This window comes from Mustelus asterias, unplaced genomic scaffold, assembly GCF_964213995.1.
Source record: "Mustelus asterias unplaced genomic scaffold, sMusAst1.hap1.1 HAP1_SCAFFOLD_229, whole genome shotgun sequence".
Lineage (NCBI taxonomy): Eukaryota > Metazoa > Chordata > Chondrichthyes > Carcharhiniformes > Triakidae > Mustelus > Mustelus asterias.
In genome coordinates this window covers 557,761-577,446 of record NW_027590208.1, presented here as the reverse complement: position 1 = coordinate 577,446, position 19,686 = coordinate 557,761, and the positions used below count along the sequence as shown (strand labels likewise).

General features: G+C 51.4%; 1 protein-coding gene across 3 annotated transcripts in view; it reads right to left on the bottom strand.

The window, feature by feature from the left end:
- Positions 1–19,686, bottom strand: part of adar (adenosine deaminase RNA specific) — a 93,047-nt gene that overhangs the window by 23,582 nt on the left and 49,779 nt on the right. For all 3 annotated transcript variants that reach the window (XM_078203901.1, XM_078203902.1, XM_078203903.1), the window contains exons 3-8: positions 17,325–17,505; positions 14,233–14,399; positions 11,561–11,696; positions 8,021–8,235; positions 6,660–6,813; positions 4,814–4,985 (exon numbers count right to left, since the gene is read on the bottom strand). In XM_078203901.1, the coding sequence (XP_078060027.1) occupies positions 4,814–4,985; positions 6,660–6,813; positions 8,021–8,235; positions 11,561–11,696; positions 14,233–14,399; positions 17,325–17,505 (1,025 nt within the window). The remainder of the gene's footprint in view (positions 1–4,813; positions 4,986–6,659; positions 6,814–8,020; positions 8,236–11,560; positions 11,697–14,232; positions 14,400–17,324; positions 17,506–19,686) is intronic.

The window sequence follows — 19,686 nt, the reverse complement described above, 5'->3', positions numbered from 1 at the left end:
CCTGCAGCATCCATTCCTGCCCCTGCTCTATCCATGTCTCTGAAATAGCCACAACATCGAAGTCCCAGGTACTGATCCACGCTGCAAGTTCACCCACTTTATTGCGAATACTCCTGGCATTGAAGTATACACATTTCAAACCCTGCTCCACCCCACCTCTGCAATGCCGTGCATTGCAGTCCCCATCCATGCATCCCTCACTTTCAGCCCCACTACTCAGGATCCCTCCCCCCCCCCGAATCAGTTTAAACCTCCCTGCATGGCCTTAGCAAATTTACCCCCCAGGATATTGGTCCCCTTCTGATTAAGGTGTAGACCATCCTTCTCATAGAGGTCACACCTTCCCCAGTACGAGCCCCAATTGCTTAAGTACCTGAACCCCTCCCTCCTGCACCATCCCCTCAGCCATGAATTCAAACCTTCCCTCTCCCTATTCCTCTCTAAACTATCCCGTGGTACAGGCAAGAGTCCAGAGATAACCACTCTGTCAGTCTTGGCCTTTAGTTTCCACCCCAACTCCATAAATCCCTGCCTAATATCCCCTTCCCCTATCCTCCCTATGTCGTGTGTCCCCACATGTACGATAACTTGTGGTTTATCTCCCTCCCCCCTAAGAGTCCTGAATACCCTGTCAGACACATCCCGGACCCCAGCCCCTGGTAGGCAACACACCAACCCTGAGTCCCTACCTTTAGTTCCGACCCTCCTATCTGTCCCCTTAATTGTGGAGTCCCCAATCACAAGGCCCAGTCTTTTACAGCCCCTAACCACCTGAGCTTTCTCACTCGGCTCACCCCCAGAGATCTGCTCTCTATGCTCAGTTGATTCCTCCTCAACTGTAGCCTCCAGCACCGAAAACCTATTATGGAGGGGAACCGCCCCAGGGGATTGTCTTCCCGATTGCTTCTTACCCCTCCTCCTGGCATTGACCCAAGCCTCATTTCTAGGAGTTACTATTTCTCTATAACTCCTATCAACTTCCACCTCCGCCTCCCGAATTATGCGGAGTTCCTCTACCTCCCCCTCCAGCTCCTTTACACGCTCCTCCAGAAGCTGCAATCTAATGCACTTCTTACAACTAAAATCTCCTGAAACACTACTGGATTTCCTCACCACATACATCCCACAGGAGATGCAGCATACTGCCTGAACTGCCATCCCTGAAGCCATTACCAGCAAGAAAAAAAGAAAACAAAAAACTTCCCCACACTTATAATTAGGTTAGAGGAGGATGGAAGGGTGGGATCCTCTACCAGTGTAGAGGATCGGGTATCTCCTCTGCACCAATTTATAGGGCTAGGGGCCCGAGAGAAAAAAAAAACTACTACTGAGGGGGAACCTCCCAGGTAACTGACTTTTAAAGTTAAAATAAAAACCCTTCCCAGACTCCTTTGCTGCCCACTTCTAGTTTTCACTTTAAACTTGAAAAACTGCTGTTAAAGTAAAGGCCAAAAAAATACACACACTAGCTGACTAATTAAATAAATAAACAATTCAATTAATCCAATTAATCTCTTACCAGCACTGCTGCTTTTCAATCACCCCTCTCAGCTTGCTCCAGTGGATCAATGAGGGGGAACCTCCCAGGTAACTGACTTTTAAAGTTAAAATAAAAACCCTTCCCAGACTCCTTTGCTGCCCACTTCTAGTTTTCACTTTAAACTTGAAAAACTGCTGTTAAAGTAAAGGCCAAAAAAATACACACACTAGCTGACTAATTAAATAAATAAACAATTCAATTAATCCAATTAATCTCTTACCAGCACTGCTGCTTTTCAATCACCCCTCTCAGCTTGCTCCAGTGGATCAATTTAGCACGGCCAATCAACCTAACCGGCACATCTCTGGAGTGTGGGAGGAAACCGGAGCACCCGGAGGAAACCTACGCAGACACAGGGGAGAAGGTGCAGACTCTGCACAATGACCCAAGACGGGAATCGAACTCGGGTCCCTGGCGCTGTGAGGCAGCAATGCTAACCACTGTGCCACCCAGTTGTGGAGGAGGTGAAGCAATAGCCTTTTGGATTAGTCTTTAAGCAAAATATTCTCTTGTATTAGGGTACCAGTGGGGTGGGAGTAGGATGGGAGAGAGAGAGAGATGAGTGGATGAGGAGAAACCAAAGGAGGAAACGATGTGGAGATTTCAACTCACCAATCAGTGATATGTGTACCTTCTGCAGCCTGTGTGCAAGCTTGGTGCTTGGCAAGGGTACCGCTACAAAACTTCACTAGTAATAAAGCTGCAATCTGATTAGCCAGGGTCACTCCAATGGCTTAATCCCCATTTCTCACCATAACTTCGCAACCTTTACACCACCATAGAGGGAGCTTTACTTTGTATCTAACCCTGTGCTGTACCTGTCCTGGGAGTGTTTGATGGGGGACAGTGTAGAGGGAGCTTTACTCTGTATCTAACCCCGTGCTGTACCTGTCCTGGGAGTGTTTGATGGGGGACAGTGTAGAGGGAGCTTTACTTTGTATCTAACCCCGTGCTGTACCTGTCCTGGGAGTGTTTGATGGGGGACAGTGCAGAGGGAGCTTTACTTTGTATCTAACCCCGTGCTGTACCTGTCCTGGGAGTGTTTGATGTGGGACAGTGTAGAGGGAGCTTTACTTTGTATCTAACCCCGTGCTGTACCTGTCCTGGGAGTGTTTGATGGGGGACAGTGTAGAGGGAGCTTTACTTTGTATCTAACCCCGTGCTGTACCTGTCCTGGGAGTGTTTGATGGGGACAGTGTAGAGGGAGCTTTACTCTGTATCTAACCCCATGTTGTATCTGCCCTGGGAGTGTTTGATGGGGGACAGTGTAGAGGGAGCTTTACTCTGTATCTAACCCAGTGCTGTACCTGTCCTGGGAGTGTTTGATGGGGACAGTGTAGAGGGAGCTTTACTCTGTATCTAACCCCGTGTTGTATCTGCCCTGGGAGTGTTTGATGGGGGACAGTGTAGAGGGAGCTTTACTCTGTATCTAACCCAGTGCTGTACCTGTCCTGGGAGTGTTTGATGGGGGACAGTGTAGATGGGGCTTTACTCTGTATCTAACCCCGTGTTGTATCTGCCCTGGGAGTGTTTGATGGGGGACAGTGTAGATGGGGCTTTACTCTGTATCTAACCAGTGCTGTACCTGTCCTGGGAGTGTTTGATGGGGGACAGTGTAGAGGGAGCTTTACTCTGTATCTAACCCCGTGCTGCACATGTCCTGGGAGTGTTTGATGGGGACAGTGTAGAGGGAGCTTTACTCTGTATCTAACCCCGTGCTGTACCTGTCCTGGGAGTGTTTGATGGGAGACAGTGTAGAGGGAGCTTGACTCTGTATCTAACCCCGTGCTGTACCTGTCCTGGGAGTGTTTGATGGGGGACCGTGTAGAGTGAGCTTTACTTTGTATCTAACCCTGTGCTGTACCTGTCCTGGGAGTGTTTGATGGGGGAGAGTGTAGAGGGAGCTTTACTCTGTATCTAACCCCGTGCTGTACCTGCCCTGGGAGTGTTTGATGGGGGACAGTGTAGAGGGAGCTTGACTCTGTATCTAACCCCGTGCTGCACCTGTCCTGGGAGTGTTTGATGGGGGACAGTGTAGATGGGGCTTTACTCTGTATCTAACCCAGTGCTGTACCTGTCCTGGGAGTGTTTGATGGGGGAGAGTGTAGAGGGAGCTTTACTCTGTATCTAACCCCGTGCTGCACCTGTCCTGGGAGTGTTTGATGGGGGACAGTGTAGATTGGACTTTACTCTGCATCTAACCCAGTGCTGTACCTGTCCTGGGAGTGTTTGATGGGTGAGAGTGTAGAGGGAGCATTACTCTGTATCTAACCTCGTGCTGTACCTGTCCTGGGAGTGTTTGATGGGGACAGTGTAGAGGGAGCTTTGCTCTGTATCTAACCCCGTGCTGTACCTGCCCTGGGAGTGTTTGATGGGGGACAGTGTAGAGGGAGCTTTACTCTGTATCTAACCCTATGCTGTACCTGTCCTGGGAGTGTTTGATGGGGGACAGTGTAGAGGGAGCTACTCTGTATCTCACCCCGTGCTGTACCTGTCCTGGGAGTGTTTGATGTGGGACAGTGTAGAGGGAGCTTGACTCTGTATCTAACCCCGTGCTGTACCTGTCCTGGGAGTGTTTGATGTGGGACAGTGTAGAGGGAGCTTTACTCTGTATCTAACCCCGTGCTGTACCTGTCCTGGGAGTGTTTGACAGGGGACAGTGCAGAGGGAGCTTTACTCTGTATCTAACACCATGCTGTACCTGTCCTGGGAGTGTTTGATGGGGACAGTGTAGAGGGAGCTTTACTCTGTATCTAACCCCGTGCTGTACCTGCCAACACTGTGCTTTCCTGTACAGAAGTCGATCAGCTATCTAAGTTGAAAAGGGCAGGTGAATTTGGAAGGGGCCAAGAGGGTGAATCTTACTTTCTCTCAGGCTGTTCATTTCAGTATTTGAATATTCCTGCTTTTGTTTCGTATACAAGAACAGAAATTCTACAGTCCCAACAAATTGCTGAACTGCCCACTGCCTCTACAGTGTATTTATCAGTGTCACAAGTCAGCTTACATTAACACTGCAAAGAAGTTACTGTGAAAATCCCCCAGTCGCCACACTCCGGTGCCTGTTCGGGTACACTGAGGGAGAATTTAGCACGGCCAATCCACCTAACCGGCACATCTTTGGACTGTGGATGGAAACCGGAGCACCCGGAGGAAACCCACGCAGACACAGGGAGAACGTGCAGACAGTGACCCAAGCCGGGAATGGAAGCCAGGTCCCTGGCGCTGTGAGGCAGCAGTGCTAAGCACCGCGCCGTCCACGTGTATGTGTACCTGTGCCCAGGCTGACAGTGGTTCCCAGGTCATCGTCTCCTTTCTTCATGATGATGGCGGCCAGGATCTTGCGGCCTAGCAGGCTGTGCTGGATCCGGGCTGTCAAGTTGTTGAAGCACTGGTGGCTGAGCATGGCAATCTGATCGTGCATTGTACCCCCGGACACCGGCAGCTGCAGGGAGAGAGAGAGAGAGTATTACTCATGCAAGGGGGAGTACACCCTGCCTCCAGCAAATCCTTCACAGGTGGTTTAACCTGTTATATCATCAGGCAACATCATTGTTTCTTTATTGTTCATCCCATTGCAAGGTGGAGTGATTTGCACCGCTGGCTCCACACTGCTTTCGGTTGCCGTGGCAATAGGTACCTACTCCGTTCTGCAAAACAACACGCTCGGCAGCCAAGTGTCATTTTGCAGCTCGCACACAATTCGAAGCCTTTCCACCCACCACAGCTCTCTCCCTCCCCAGCTGAACAGCGCTGACTCAGGCCCGAGAGCCGGCTTTATCTAAAGCCCGCTCTCAAAGGGGGCGCCTGCGAACAGCCACAGCCCCGAGCTGAGGTACGCACTCCCACGGTGATAAAGGAATAGACCGTGTGTCTTTCCCAGTCCAGGGGGGTGCAGCTTGGGAGGGGAACCTGGGAGCTGCTGGCTCATTCTAGACAGCAGTGGGTAGTGCAGAGGGTGTCCGCTCTCAACTTTATCCAGGTGTTACATTCATCTCGTGAGACTACTGTGAATACTGTGGGGTAACAAGTGTTCACACGCACACACTCCGACACGCACCCCGACAATACACACACACACACACCCACCCAGCCAACACACACCCAACAGGCACACACCCACCGACAACACACATACCCACACCCCGACAGACACACCTCACCAATACACACACACACCCACCCAGCCAACACACACACACACACACACCCAACAGGCACAACCCCCCCCCGACAACACGCACACGCACAAACCCCCCGACAACGCACACCCCCCCCCGACAACACACACACATCCCCCCACAACACACACGCGCACACACCCGACATCACACACACATACCCCCCCCCCGACAACACACACGCGCACACCCCCCCCGACAACACACACACGCACACCCCCCCGACAACACACACATACCCCCCCCGACAACACACACGCGCACACACCCCCCGACAACACACACACATACCCCCCCCCGACAACACACACGCGCACACCCCCCCCGACAACACACACACATACCCCCCGACAACACACACGCGCACCCCCCCCCGACAACACACACGCGCACACACCCCCCAACAACGCATACGCGCACACACCCCCCAACAACGCATACGCGCACACACCCAACAACGCATACGCGCGCGCACCCCCCAACAACACACACACGCGCACACCCCCCCGACAACACACACGCGCACACCCCCCCCGACAACGCATACGCGCGCACACCCCCCAACAACACACACGCGCACACCCCCCCCGACAACGCATACGCGCGCATACCCCCCCAACAACACACACACGCGCACACCCCCCAACAACGCATATGCGCACACATACCCCTCCCTGACAACACACATGCGCACACACCCGACAACGTGCGCACACCCACACCCCCCCCCCCCGACAACACGCAAGCACACCCCCCACTGACAACACGCAAGCACACCCCCCACACAGTCATGGGTTTCCTGACTGGTCAGGAGTGGATATACCGTTTGAGTCTCCCCCTCTCTGTCCCTGCAGTTAGATATACTGAATCACCAGCTGCCGCCACTTACGAGACTTTGCCCGACAAGCTGTGCATGTTTTTTTTTTTGAGACACCCACCTCCGAGGGAAACTCTCCAGTCCGTGCTGCCTTCTCGCCCTCACCAATCAGGACACGGAGAGCAGCGTCTGCTGCCTCCTGCTTCGCCTGCTTCTTGCTGCTTGAGCTCACCGGAGGGAACCACCGGCCTCCCACCTTCGCCTGGTAGGTAAACCTGCGGCCAGAGACAAAATAAGTCAATCTTTCGCCCGTCACCATGAAGCGTTTGGAGAGTAACATCAAACAGTGGACCCTTTTGTATCTCTCCCCTCTCACCTTAAACCTATGCCCTCTAGTTTTAGACTCCCCTACCTTTGGGAAGAGATATTGACTATCTAGCTGATCTGTGCCCCTCATTATTTTATAGACCTCTATTAGATCACCCCTCAGCCTCCTACGCTCCAGGGGAAAAAGTCCAGTCTATCCAGCCTCTCCTTATAACTCAATCCATCGAGTCCCGGTAGCATCCTAGCAAATCTTTTCTGCACTCTTTCAAGTTTAATAATATCCTTTCTATAATAGGGTGACCAGAACTGTACACAGTATTCCAAGTGTGGCCTTACCAATGTCTTAGTGTCACAAGTCAGCGTACATTAACACTGCAATGAAGTTACTGTGAAAATCCCTTAGTCGCCTCACTCCGGCGCCTGTTCGGATACACTGAGGGAGAAGTTAGCACTGCCAATGCACCCTAACCAGCACGTCTTTCGGACTGTGGGAGGAAACTAGAGCACTCGGAGGAAACCCACGCAGACACTGGGAGAACATGCAGACAGCGACCCAAGCTGGGAATCGAACCCGGGGTCCCTGGCGCTGTGAGGCAGCAGTGCTAACCACTGTGCCACCGTGCCGTTCCCCAAGGTTCTACGATTCCAGCTGATGAAAACTCAAAAGGGTGGAATTGTTCCGTCCAGCCCGCCATGGGAAGCATAGTGGGCGGGGGACACACCATGCAAAATGTCGTAGGATCTCTATAGTACAGGAGGCCATTCGGCCCAGAGTCTGCACCAACAATCCCAACCAGACCCTATCCCCGTAACCCCACATATTTACCCCGCTAATGCACCTAACCCCCACATCTTTAGACACTAAGGGACAATCTAGCATGGCCAATCCCCCTAACCTACACATTTCCGGACACTCAGGGGCAATTTAGCATGGCCAATCCACCTAACCTGCACATCTTTGGAGGAAACCGGAGCATCCGGAGGTATCCCACGCAGATACCTCCCTTCAAAATTCCCGCTGACCGCCACTTGCAGCTTTCGTAATATTCAGTCAGCAAAAGCAGGGAATCGAACCCGGATCCCTGGCGCCGAGAGGCCGTGGTGCTGACCATCGTGACGCCCCGGACCCGGAAAGAAAGGAGAGAAAACACCAACCTGGGATCGTGTGGCGGTCCCGATTGGTCTATCATCTTCAGCTCCGCTGCGAATCCCTTCGAGCGCGCGTATTCCAAGAGGCCTCCGATGGGATTCTTGTTCAGGTAGGCGATGAGCTCTCCCAAGCCTGCCGCCTGGGCGGCTTCCAGATCCAACGCCGACAGGGACGGAATAGAGGTTTGCGCCATAGAATTCTCCATGTTGGCGTCCGAGGGCTGGCAGAGAGAGAGAGAGAGAGAGAGTAAAAAAGGAGAGATTTAGTTACCAGTGGGACCAAACGTATGAGGAGGCGGTGGGCAGGAGGAGTCTAAACGATAAATGGGAATACGGGACAGCGTTTCTGATGGCCTGTTCCTCGCGAATTGTGAAGGATACGGATTTTAGCTGCTTTCTTTTTGAGACGGGAAGACAATTTTAAAAATGCCATCGAGTAGATTGGTGGGGCCTCATTTTAACTAGGTTACCAGCCTAATTACGCCCGCACTGCAGCTCAAACATGCAACCCCTCGGAGAGGCGGAAGTGCTATTGATTCAGACAAACTGACCCACTTGTGCCTGCATTATCACGCAGTAAGAAGAAAACATTCCCTGCCCAAGCACAGGGCTCCACGGCGGAACGTGCCTGCTGCCTCCCCAACAAAGGGTTAGTGCGGAGGGCCCACGGTCAGGGATTCTCACTGGCACAACATAGAAGCAGGAGGCCAATCGGCCCCTTCGAGCTTGCTCCACCATTCATCTTGAATGGACCTACCTCGCATTAAGCTGATCTTTCTCTACACCCCTAGCTGTGACTGTAACACTACATTCTGCACCCTCTCCTTTCCTTCTCTATGAACAGTATGCTTTCTCTGTACAGCGTGCAAGAAACAATACTTTTCACTGTATCCCAATACATGTGACAAGAATAAATCAAATCAAATCAAATGATAGTTGTCACGGTCACAGTTACTGAGACTCGCTCTCAATTCCAGATTTTATGAATCGAATTTAAATTCCCACCAGCTCCCCGTGGGGGAATTTCAATCCATGTCTCCCCCCCCCGCTCAAGGGACCACTGACAATATCACTAGAACCAACCTGCTCCCCATGTTGCAAATTTCCAATCATAGAAACATAGAAATGAGAAGCAGGAGGAGGCCATTCGGCCCTTCCAGCCTGTTCCGCCATTCATTTTGATCATGGCTGATCATCAAATTCAATATCCTGATTCCCCCTCCCCCCCCCCCCCCCCCTCCCCTCATATCCCTCGATCCTTTTAGCCCCAAGAGCTATATCCAATTCCTTTATGAAATCACACACAACGTTTTGGCCTCAACTACTTTTTGTGGGAGTGAATTCCACACATTCACCACCCTCTGGGTGAATAAATTTCTCCTCACCTCAGTTCCAAAAGGTTTACCCCTTATCCTCAAACTGTGACCCCCTAGTTCTGGACAGGTGACAGTTGCCACCCTTGTGAAACACTAGTGATGGAGTTGGGGAGAGGGGGGGAATGGGGTATTGAAGATTATTATTTCATTAGGGCGGCTGTGGCACAGTGGTTAGCACTGCTGCTTCACAGCTCCAGGGATCTGGGTTCGATTCCCGGCTTGGGTCACTGTCTGTGTGGAGTTTGCACATTCTCCTCGTGACTGCGTGGGTTTCCTCCGGGTGCTCCGGTTTCCTCCCACAGTCCAAAGATGCGCGGGGTAGGTTGATTGGCCAGGTTAAAAATAGCTCCTTAAGAGTTCTGAGATGCGTAGGTTAGAGGGATTAGCGGGTAAATATGTGGGGGTCGGGCCTGGGTGGGATTGTGGTCGGTGCAGACTCGATGGGCCGAATGGCCTCCTTCTGCACTGTAGGGTTTCTATGATTATTATTATTTTAAAACGCTGTCATTTGTTACGATCTGGAACACGCTGCCTCAAAGGGCAGCAGAAGCAGATTTAATAGTGAAATTCCAAATGGAGTTTAAAAATAGAAGTTCAAAGTTTATCTATTGGTGTCACAAGTAGGCTTCCATTAACACCGCAATGACGTTACTGCGAAAATCCCCTAGTCGCCACACTCCGGTGCCTGTTCGGGTCAATGCACCCAAACCAGCACGTCATTCGGACTGTGGGAGGAATCCGGAGCACCCGGAGGAAACCCACGCAGGCATGGGGAGAAGGTGCAGACTCCACACAGACAGTGACCCAAGCCGAGAATCGAACCCGGGTCCCTGGCACTGTGAGGAGCAGTGCTAACCACTGTGCCACCCCAATATGGCCTACTTCCCACCTCCAAACCTTGTGCTAATGTCCTTTAGGGAAAGAAATCTGCCATCCTTGTCCGGTCTGGTCTACATCTGACTCCAGAATCCACAGCAATGTGGTTGACTCTCAACCGCCTTCTGAAATGGCCGAGTGAGACACTCAGTTCAAGGGCACTAAGGATGGGCAATAAATGCTGGCCAGCCAGCGACACCCCTGTCCCACGAATGGATGGCCCCTAGCTAGTCCCCCTGACAGTAAGGGGCAATTTAGCACGGCCAATCCATCTTGTGTTTCCTCTGGCACCCACTTGGTGCCAGAGGAAACACAAGCAGGCATGGGGAACGGGCAGACTGCAGAGACAGTTACCCAAGCCGGGAATCGAACCCGGGTCCCTGGCGCTGAGAGGCTGCAGTGCTAACCCACTGTGCCACCCTAAAGAGAAATGTCAAGAGTGGGATTTGAACCCATGCCCCTGGAAAAAAAAGTTTATTTATTAGTTAGAAGTAAGGCTTACATTAACACTGCAATGAAGTTACTGTGAAAATCCCCTAGTCGCCACACTCCTGTTCGGGTAACACTGAGGGAGAATTTAGTACGGCCAATGCACCCTAACCAGCACGTCTTTCAGACTGTGGGGGAAAACCGGAGCACCCGGAGGAAACCCATGCAGACACGGGGGAGAAGGTGCAAACAGACAGACAGTAACCCAAGCCAGGAATCGAACCCGGGTCCCTGGAGCTGTGAGGCAGCAGTGCTCATCACTGTGCCGCCCCACCATTCGGCCCATCGAGTCTGCACCACGCACAATCCTACCCAGGCCCTATCCCCATATGTTTACCCCCTAGCTAGTCCCCCTGACACTAAGGGGCAATTTAGCACGGCCAGTCCATCTAACCCGCACATCTTTGGACTGTGGGAGGAAACCTGGGCACCCGGAGGAAACCCACGCAGACACGGGGAGAAGGTGCAAATTCCACACAGACAGTGACCCAAGGCCAGGAATCGAACCCGGGTCCCTGGCGCTGTGAAGCAGCAGTGCTAAAGACTGTGCTACCGTGCGAAGGGACGGCACGGTAAGGGAAAGGGACCGGGATTCACCAGGCTTACACAAGGCAAGGAATCACACCCCTCGAGTCTGGTGCCTTAGAGCACTCGGCCTCCCTGACAACACGGAACCAGTACAGCCACCGGGCAGTTTTACACCTGTCAGCGCCACATCCTGCTGCCTCTCCGACCCTCTGCCTCGCAAACCCCACCATAGCCGTCGGATTGAGAGCAGCCGCCGCCGCGTGGGTCCGCAGCTTACCTTGGAGGAAAAGGGAGGAGAATTTCCCAGGAGGATGACCACAGCTGCCTGGGCCGCCAGCATCTTGGCCAGCTTCTTGCTGTTTGCTGTGGCGGCCGGGAAGGTATCGTTGCCCAGCTTAACCATGATGGTGAATCTACAGGGAGGGATTTCAGAAAAAAACACACACACACGTGAAAGCACCAAACCCGGGTGTAGAGCAGAGCATGTCAAGACTGGCCTCAGAACAATGCAGGACGTAGTGGAAACCCGGACTTATTTTTAACTGCATCACTAAATATCTCCATGGCATCTTTAATCGGAGGGGACCCAAATATTCCACCTTGGTTCAGTGCAAGAAATGAACTGTCCTTGGCAGCTCACTGCGGTTCGGCCCCAAAACATTTTATATAGAATAGAATCATAGAATCCCTACAGTGCAGAAGGAGGCCATTCGGCCCATTGAGTCTGCACCGACCACAATTCCACCCAGGCCCTATCCCCATAACTCCATGTATTTACCCTAAATAGTCCCCTGACGCTAAGGGGCAATTTAGCATGGCCAATTCACCCAACCTGCACATCTTTGGACACTAAGGGGCAATTTAGCACGGCCAATCCACCTAACCCGCACATCTTTCGGACTGTGGGAGGAAACCGGAGCACCCGGAGGAAACCCACACAGACACGGGGAGACTGTGCAAACTCCACACCCATGGCTGGAATTGAACCGGAGTCCCTGTGAGGCAACAGTGCTAACCCACTGTGCCACCACGATGGAAAGTATTGGTTTCCCTACCTAAGGAAAGACGTAAACGTGTTGGAGCAGGTCAGAGAGGGTTTACTGGGCTAATACCTGGAATGGGAGGATTGCCTGATGAGGACAGATTGGACAAGCTAGGCTTGAATGTCCAAAGATGTGCGGGTTGGGCGGATTGGCCGTGCTAAATTGAACCTAGTGTCGGGGGATTAGCAGGGTAAATACGTGGGGTTACAGGGAAAGCGCCTGGGTGGGATTGTGGTCGGTGCAGATTCGATGGGCTGAATGGCCTCCTTCCGTAGTGTTGGATTCTATTCTATGAATCCACTGGAGTGTAGAAGCGTATGAGGCGACTTGATTGATCCTGAGGAGTGGTTATGGAGAGTGTTTCTACAACATTCAGGGGGGCATGGTTAGTAAGTTTGCAGATGACACCAAGATTGGTGGCGTAGTGGACAGTGAAGAAAGTTATCTCCAATTGCAATGGGATCTCGATCAATTGGGCCAGTGGGCTGACGAATGGCAGATGGAAGTTTAATTTAGACAAATACGAGGTGATGCATTTTGGTAGATTGAACCAGGGCAGGACTTACTCAGTTAATGGTAGGGCACTGGGGTGAGTTACAGAACAAAGAGATCTAGGGGTACATGTTCATAGCTCCTTGAAAGTGGAGTCACAGGTGGACAGAGTGGTGAAGGCGGCTTTTGGCATGTTTGGTTTCATTGGTCAGAACATTGAATACAGGAGTTGGGACGTCTAGTTGAAGTTGTACAAGAAATTGGTAAGGCCACACTTGGAATACTGTGTGCAATTCTGGTCACCCTATTATAGAAAGGATATTATTAAACTAGAAAGAGTGCAGAAAAGATTTACTAGGATGCTACCGGGACTTGATGGTTTGAGTTATAAGGAGAGGCTGAATAGACTGGGACTTTTCTCTCTGGAGCGTAGGAGGCTGAGGGGTGACCTTATAGAGGTCTATAAAATAATGAGGGGCATAGACAAGGTAGATAGTCAATATCTTTTCCCAAAGGTAGGGGAGTCTAAAACTAGAGGGCATAGGTTTAAGGTGAGAGGGGGAGAGATACAAAAGGATCCAGAGGGGCAATTTTTTCACACAGAGGGTGGTGAGTGTCTGGAACAAGCTGCTAGAGGTAGTAGTAGAGGCGGGTACAATTTTATCTTTTAAAAAGCATTTAGATAGTTACATGGGTACGATGGGTATAGAGGGATATGGGCCAAATGCGGGCAATTGGCATTAGCTTAGGGGTTTAAAAGAAAAGGGTGGCATGGGCACATTGGGCCGAAGGGCCTGTTTCCATGCTGTAAACCTCTATCACTCTGACTATTCGACATTAACAACGTAAAGAACACACAAGTTGGGAGCAGGTGTAAGCCCCTCGAGCCTGTTCCGCCACTCAGAAGGATTATGGCTGATCAGACTGCAACCTCAACTCCACATCCCCACCAACCCGTGATGAGCTATCGCCCCCTTTTAAAGGTTATTCATTAGTCACAAGTAAGGCTTACATTAACACTGCAATGAAGTTCCCGTGAAATTCCCCTAGTCGCCACACTCTGGCGCCTGCTTGAGTCAATGCACCCTAACCAGCACGTCTTTCGGACTGTGGGAGGAAACCGGAGCACCCGGAGGAAACCCACGCAGACACGGGGAGAACGTGCAGACTCCGCACAGACAGTGACCCGAGCCGGGAACCGAACCCGGGTCCCTGGCGCCGTGAGGCAGCGGTGCTAACCACTGTGCCGCAATAAGAATCGATAATCAAGAATCTAACTGTGCCTTAAAAATATTCAAAGGTTCCCTGCTTCCACCGCATTTTGAGGACGAAAGTTCCAGACTCACCCCCCACTGAGAAAAATTCACAATGTTTTCTTCCTGCATTCAGAGATTCTGCGTCGGAATCCACCTACCTGGGATCATGAGGAGGCCCACTCTGAGACACGAGTTGAAATTCGCAGGCGTTGCCCGACTTCTGGGCGTACTCCATTAACATGCAGACTGGGTTTTTCCCCGCAGGCTGTGTGGGTTGAGACACAGAACATGGTTCGGCCTTCACTTCACTCGGTAGAGGCGCACACTGGAGTGGGAGGAAAAGACGACATCTTAACACATTTTGGAAAAGCACAGATGACCGCACAGTAACACCTCGCGCAGCACAGTTACAGTCTGTCCGGTCAAGATGGTCCGTGCCAATCTCTGCGATCCACACAAGGTTCCGCTCACCCCATCAGCCTGCCTTTCTGTGGGCTAATCAAACACTTAAGAAACCAACATTCCCATTTCTCAGTCAGGTGTGCATAAGGTTTGGAGAACAAAGTCCCCTTCATGGAATCATAGAATCCCAAGAGTACAAAAGGAAGCCATTCAGCCCATCACGCCTGCAACAATCCCACCCAGGCCCTCTCCCCATAACCCCACATATTTACGCTGCTAATCCCCCTGATACCAAGGGGCAATTTAGCACGGCCAATCCCCCTAACCTACACATCTTTGGAGACTAAGGGGCAATTTAGCACGGCCAATCCTTCTAACCTACACATCTTTGGAGACTAAGGGGCAATTTAGCACGGCCAATCCCCCTAACCTACACATCTTTGGAGACTAAGGGGCAATTTAGCATGGCCAATCCCCCTAACCTACACATCTTTGGACTGTGGGAGCAAACCGGAGCACCCGGAGCAACCCACGCAGACACGGGGAGAATGTGCAAACTCAACATGGACAGTGACCCGAGGCTGGGAATCGAACCCGGGTCCCTGGCGCCGTGAGGCAGCAGTGCTAACCCACTGTGCCACCGTGTCCTCAGTAGATTCGGTGCCCTTGCATTGACTGCTTGGCGATGGGACGTTCATTGATGGGCGATTCAGAAATGCTGCTTGTGACACAACCCTTCACTTGCTGAGGCAAAAGGCAAACTGTAAGAAAATGGCCGATTATTATCTCCCATCCCCAGCCTGCAGGGCGTCAGCACAACCCTCTGAAATGCAAACTACGCGATAGAAACTGGGGGGGGGTCTATCCGAGTGGCCCTCCCCCAGCCCACTGAGGAACATTTAGGATTTCCGAAGGATAGGACAGGGTAGATAGAGGAACAGCCCACGTTGGTGCAATGCCCACAATCTATTTACATTTGAGCAGCACAGGTTTATGGATGAGAAGTGTAAAACAATGCAAGGGCTGGGTAATGTCCCTGTTGATGGATTACTCCAGTTTAATAGATTGACAAGGATCAGGGGACATGGGGTTAAGCTGCAAGAGTAGGAACCAGACCAGATGTCGGCTCATTAATCATTTCCCAGAGAGTCGTGAGTACACGGCTGGCTAGTGGAGTGGCCGCTGCCCCTCTGTTCACCTTCAAGAGGGGAGCCTGTCTAGCTCCTAACTCAGATGGGGGGGGGGGGAAGGATATTATTAAACTAGAAAGAGTGCAGAAGAGATTTACTAGGATGCTCCTGGGACTTGATGGATTGAGTTTATAAGGAGAGGCTGGATAGACTGGGACTTTTTTCTCTGGAGCGTAGGAGGCTGAGGGGTGATCTTATAGAGGTCTATATAAAATAATGAGGGGCACAGATCAGCTAGATCGTCAATATCTTTTCCCAAAGGTAGGGGAGTCTAAAACTAGAGGGCATGGGTTTAAGGTGAGAGGGGAGAGATACAAAAGTGTCCAGAGGGGCAGTTTTTTCACACAGAGGGTGGTGAGTGTCTGGAACGAGCTGCCAGAGGCAGTAGTAGAGGCGGGTACAACTTTGTCTTTTAAAAAGTGTTTAGTTACATGGGTAAGATGGGTATAGAGGGATATGGGCCAAATTGGGACTAGCTTGGGGGTTTAAAAAAAAGGGCGGCATGGACAAGTTGGGCCAAAGGACCTGTTTCCATGCTGTAAACATCTATGACTCTATAACACTAGGTCTATGTGGTCTACTGGGTTGGCTTCCACCGTCTGACTGAGTTGGAGAGGAGTTATTCAGCGTACAATTCCCCTATTGCTTCTTTAACCCCCCTCAAGGAGTGTTTAGCCAATGACAATTGAACCTGGGTCCCTGGCACTGTGGGCTAGGATTGATGGGCCAGCTGATCATTTCCTGCCCGTCAATTCCTTACATTTCACAAGCGTTCAAAACCTCAACAATAATATTGTCCGACGTGGAATAAGGTGGAGATGCCGGCGTTGGACTGGGGTGGGCACGGTAAGAATTCTCACAACACCAGGTTAAAGTCCAACAGGTTTATTTGGAACCATGAGCTTTTGGAGCACTGCTCCTTCATCAGGTGAGTTCTTACTATGTAGAATAAGACAGACGTGACTGAGGTATTCTTTTTCCTGGGGCACCTTTTGGCGATGTCAATGGACCACTTGCACTGGATTTTAAAATGGTGGTATGGTGGTTAGCACTGCTGCCTCACAGCTCCAGGGACCCGGGTTCAATTCCTGAGTGTGTAGAGTTTGCACTTTCTCCCCACGTCTGCTTGGGTTTCCTTCGGGTGCTCCGGTTTCCTCCCACAGTCCAAAGATGTGCGGGTTAACTAGATTGGCCGTGCTAAATTACCCCTTAGTGTCCCAGGATGTGTAGGTTAGGGGGATTGGCCATGCTAAATTGCCCCTTAGTGTCCCAGGATGTGTAGGTTAGGGGGATTGGCCATGCTAAATTGCCCCTTAGTGTCCTGGGATGTGTAGTTAGGGGGATTGGCCATGCTAAATGCATGGGGTTATGGGGATAGGGGAGCGGATGGGCATGGGTAAGATGCTCTTTTGGAGAGTCACTGCAGACTCAATGGGCTGGGATTGTTGTCGGTGTATGCTTGATGGGCCAAATGGCCTCCCTCTGCACTGTATGGATTCTAAAGGGGGGGGGGGGGTCACCCTTGGGGAGTGGGAAGAGGATAGCTGAGATTTAACACAAAACGTTGCCCCACTGGTTCCCAGAGACTAAAGCACTGCAACACCATCAGGAGTCTGTCAAAGCCTTTCGGGAGGGGGCGGCCTGGCCTGAGTCCATACCTCCATGGTAACCGGTGGCTCGGGATGGGGCGAGGAAGGGGGAATCTCCACGTCTTCGCCCAGAATCTCTTTCAACAGAACCTTCAGGGCGTTGGTGGCCGCGTCCTTCTTGGCCGTTTTCTTGCTGTTGGCTTCGGCTGGAGGGAATCTCCGGCCGCCTATCGCGGCCTGCATCCTGAACCTGGCGTCACGAGGAGAAAGAAAGAGAGAGAGTGAGGCGAGGGTCAGCGAAAGAAAACCAAAACTCGCATTTACAAAGCACATCCCCCCCAACTTTCCAAGTCACCCCGAAGAGCCCCGAGGCCAATTATCCACTTGAGAAGCATCCTCGCTGTCGTAACGCAGAACGAGATGCATCAGGCAGTCTTGCAGGGCGTACACGCGACCGTTTCCTAAGAGAACTCTCAGATAGCTGGAGGATGCACTCTACCCTAAGTGCTGCCAGATGCAGAGACAGAAGCTCTTGGGCCAGTGAAATACTGCGTTATTTTTGGGAAACTCCAGGGCATACTGCAACTCTGAAAAAAGCCTCTGGGGAAGTTTGAGTATTTTTTTAATAGCTTGGCAGGGCTATTTTTACCAGGATGGGGGTAGAAAGTGGCTGATTTACTGAATCATATTTCGATCTGTGGTCTGACGCCTTCCTTTCATGAATGCAGGTTCTGAACTAGAAGAGTGAGGGAGAGATCTTATAGAAACATATAAAATTATGAAAGGAATAGATAAGATAGAAGCAGGGAGGTTGTCTCCGCTGGCGGGTGAAACTAGAACTAGGGGGCGTGGCCTCAAAATAAGGGGGAGCGGCCTCAAAATAAGGGGGAGCGGCCTCAAAATAAGGGGGAGTGGCCTCAAAATAAGGGGGAGCAGATTTAGGACTGAGTTGAGGAGAAACGTCTTCACACAAAGGGTTGTGAATCTGTGGAATTCACTGCCCAGTGAAGCAGTTGAGGCTCCCTCATTGAATGTTTTTAAGGCAAGGATAGATAGATCTTTGAACAGTAAAGGAATTAAGGGTTATGGTGAGCGGGCGGGTAAGTGGAGCTGAGCCCACGAAATGATCAGCCATGATCTTATTGAATGGTGGAGCAGGCTCGAGGGGCCAGATGGCCCACTCCTGCTCCTGGTTCTTATGAACCTGGATTCATGAACCGGCTCCGACAGAAACGTACATAGATTATAGGAGGTGTCCGCTAAAAGCAAAATACTGTAAATGATGGAATCTGAAACAAAAACAGAAAATGCTGGAAAATCTCAGCAGGTCTGACAGCATCTGTGGAGAGGGAAGAGAGCCAACGTTTCGAGGCTAGGTCCCCCTTCGTCAGAGCTGACAAAGCTCTGACAAAGGGTCATCCAGACTCGACCATCTATCGTCAGATAAGGAGACCAAAACTGCACACAATACTTCAGGTGTGGCCTCACTATCGCCCTATACAATTGCAGCAAAACATCCCTCTACCTATGCACGAATCCTCTCGCTATGAACGCCAACATACCATCTGCCTTCTTTACTGCCTGCTGTACCTGCACACTTACTTTCAGTGACTGATGCACGAGAACACCTCTCTCAATTTGCACCCATTCAAATAGTAATCTGCCTCCCAAACTGGATAACTTTCAGGCAAGGCGAGTCATAGAATCCCTACGGTGCAGTAGAAGGCCATTTGGCCCATCGAGCCCGCACAGATAACAATCCCACCCAGGCCCTATCCCTGTAACCGCACATATTTACCCCGCTAATCCCCCTAACACTAATGGACAATTTAACATGGCCAATCAACCTAACCTGCGTGTCTTTGGAGTGTGGGAGGAAACCCACACAGACACGGAGGGGACGTGCAAACTGCACACAGACAGTTGCCCGAGGATTCAAAGCAACTCTCATCTAGGTTACAACAGGGTGCCGGCTAATGGAGTGTTGCATGCAGTTCTGGTCGCCACACTACCAGAAGGATATGGAAGCTTTGGAGAGAGTGCAGAGAAGGTTCACCAGGATGTTGCCTGGTCTCGAGGGTGTCGGCTATGAGGAGAGGTTGAATAAACTGGGATTGTTTTCACTGGAAAGACGGAGGCTGAGGGGAGACCTGGTCTACAAAATGATGACGGGCACAGACAGGGTGGATAGTCAGAGGCTTTTTTCCCCCATCCGGGGGGAGGTTTTTTACACAGAGAGTGGTGGGTGCCTGGAACGCGCAGCCAGAGGAGGTGGTGGAAGCAGGCACATTAGCAACATTTAAGAGGCACCCGGATGGGCGCGTGAATAGGGAGGGAATAGAGGGATACAGACTGTGTAAGGGCAGAAGGTCTTTTTTTGGTTTAGTTAAGGCATCATGATCGACACGGGCTTGGAGGGGCCGAAGGGCCT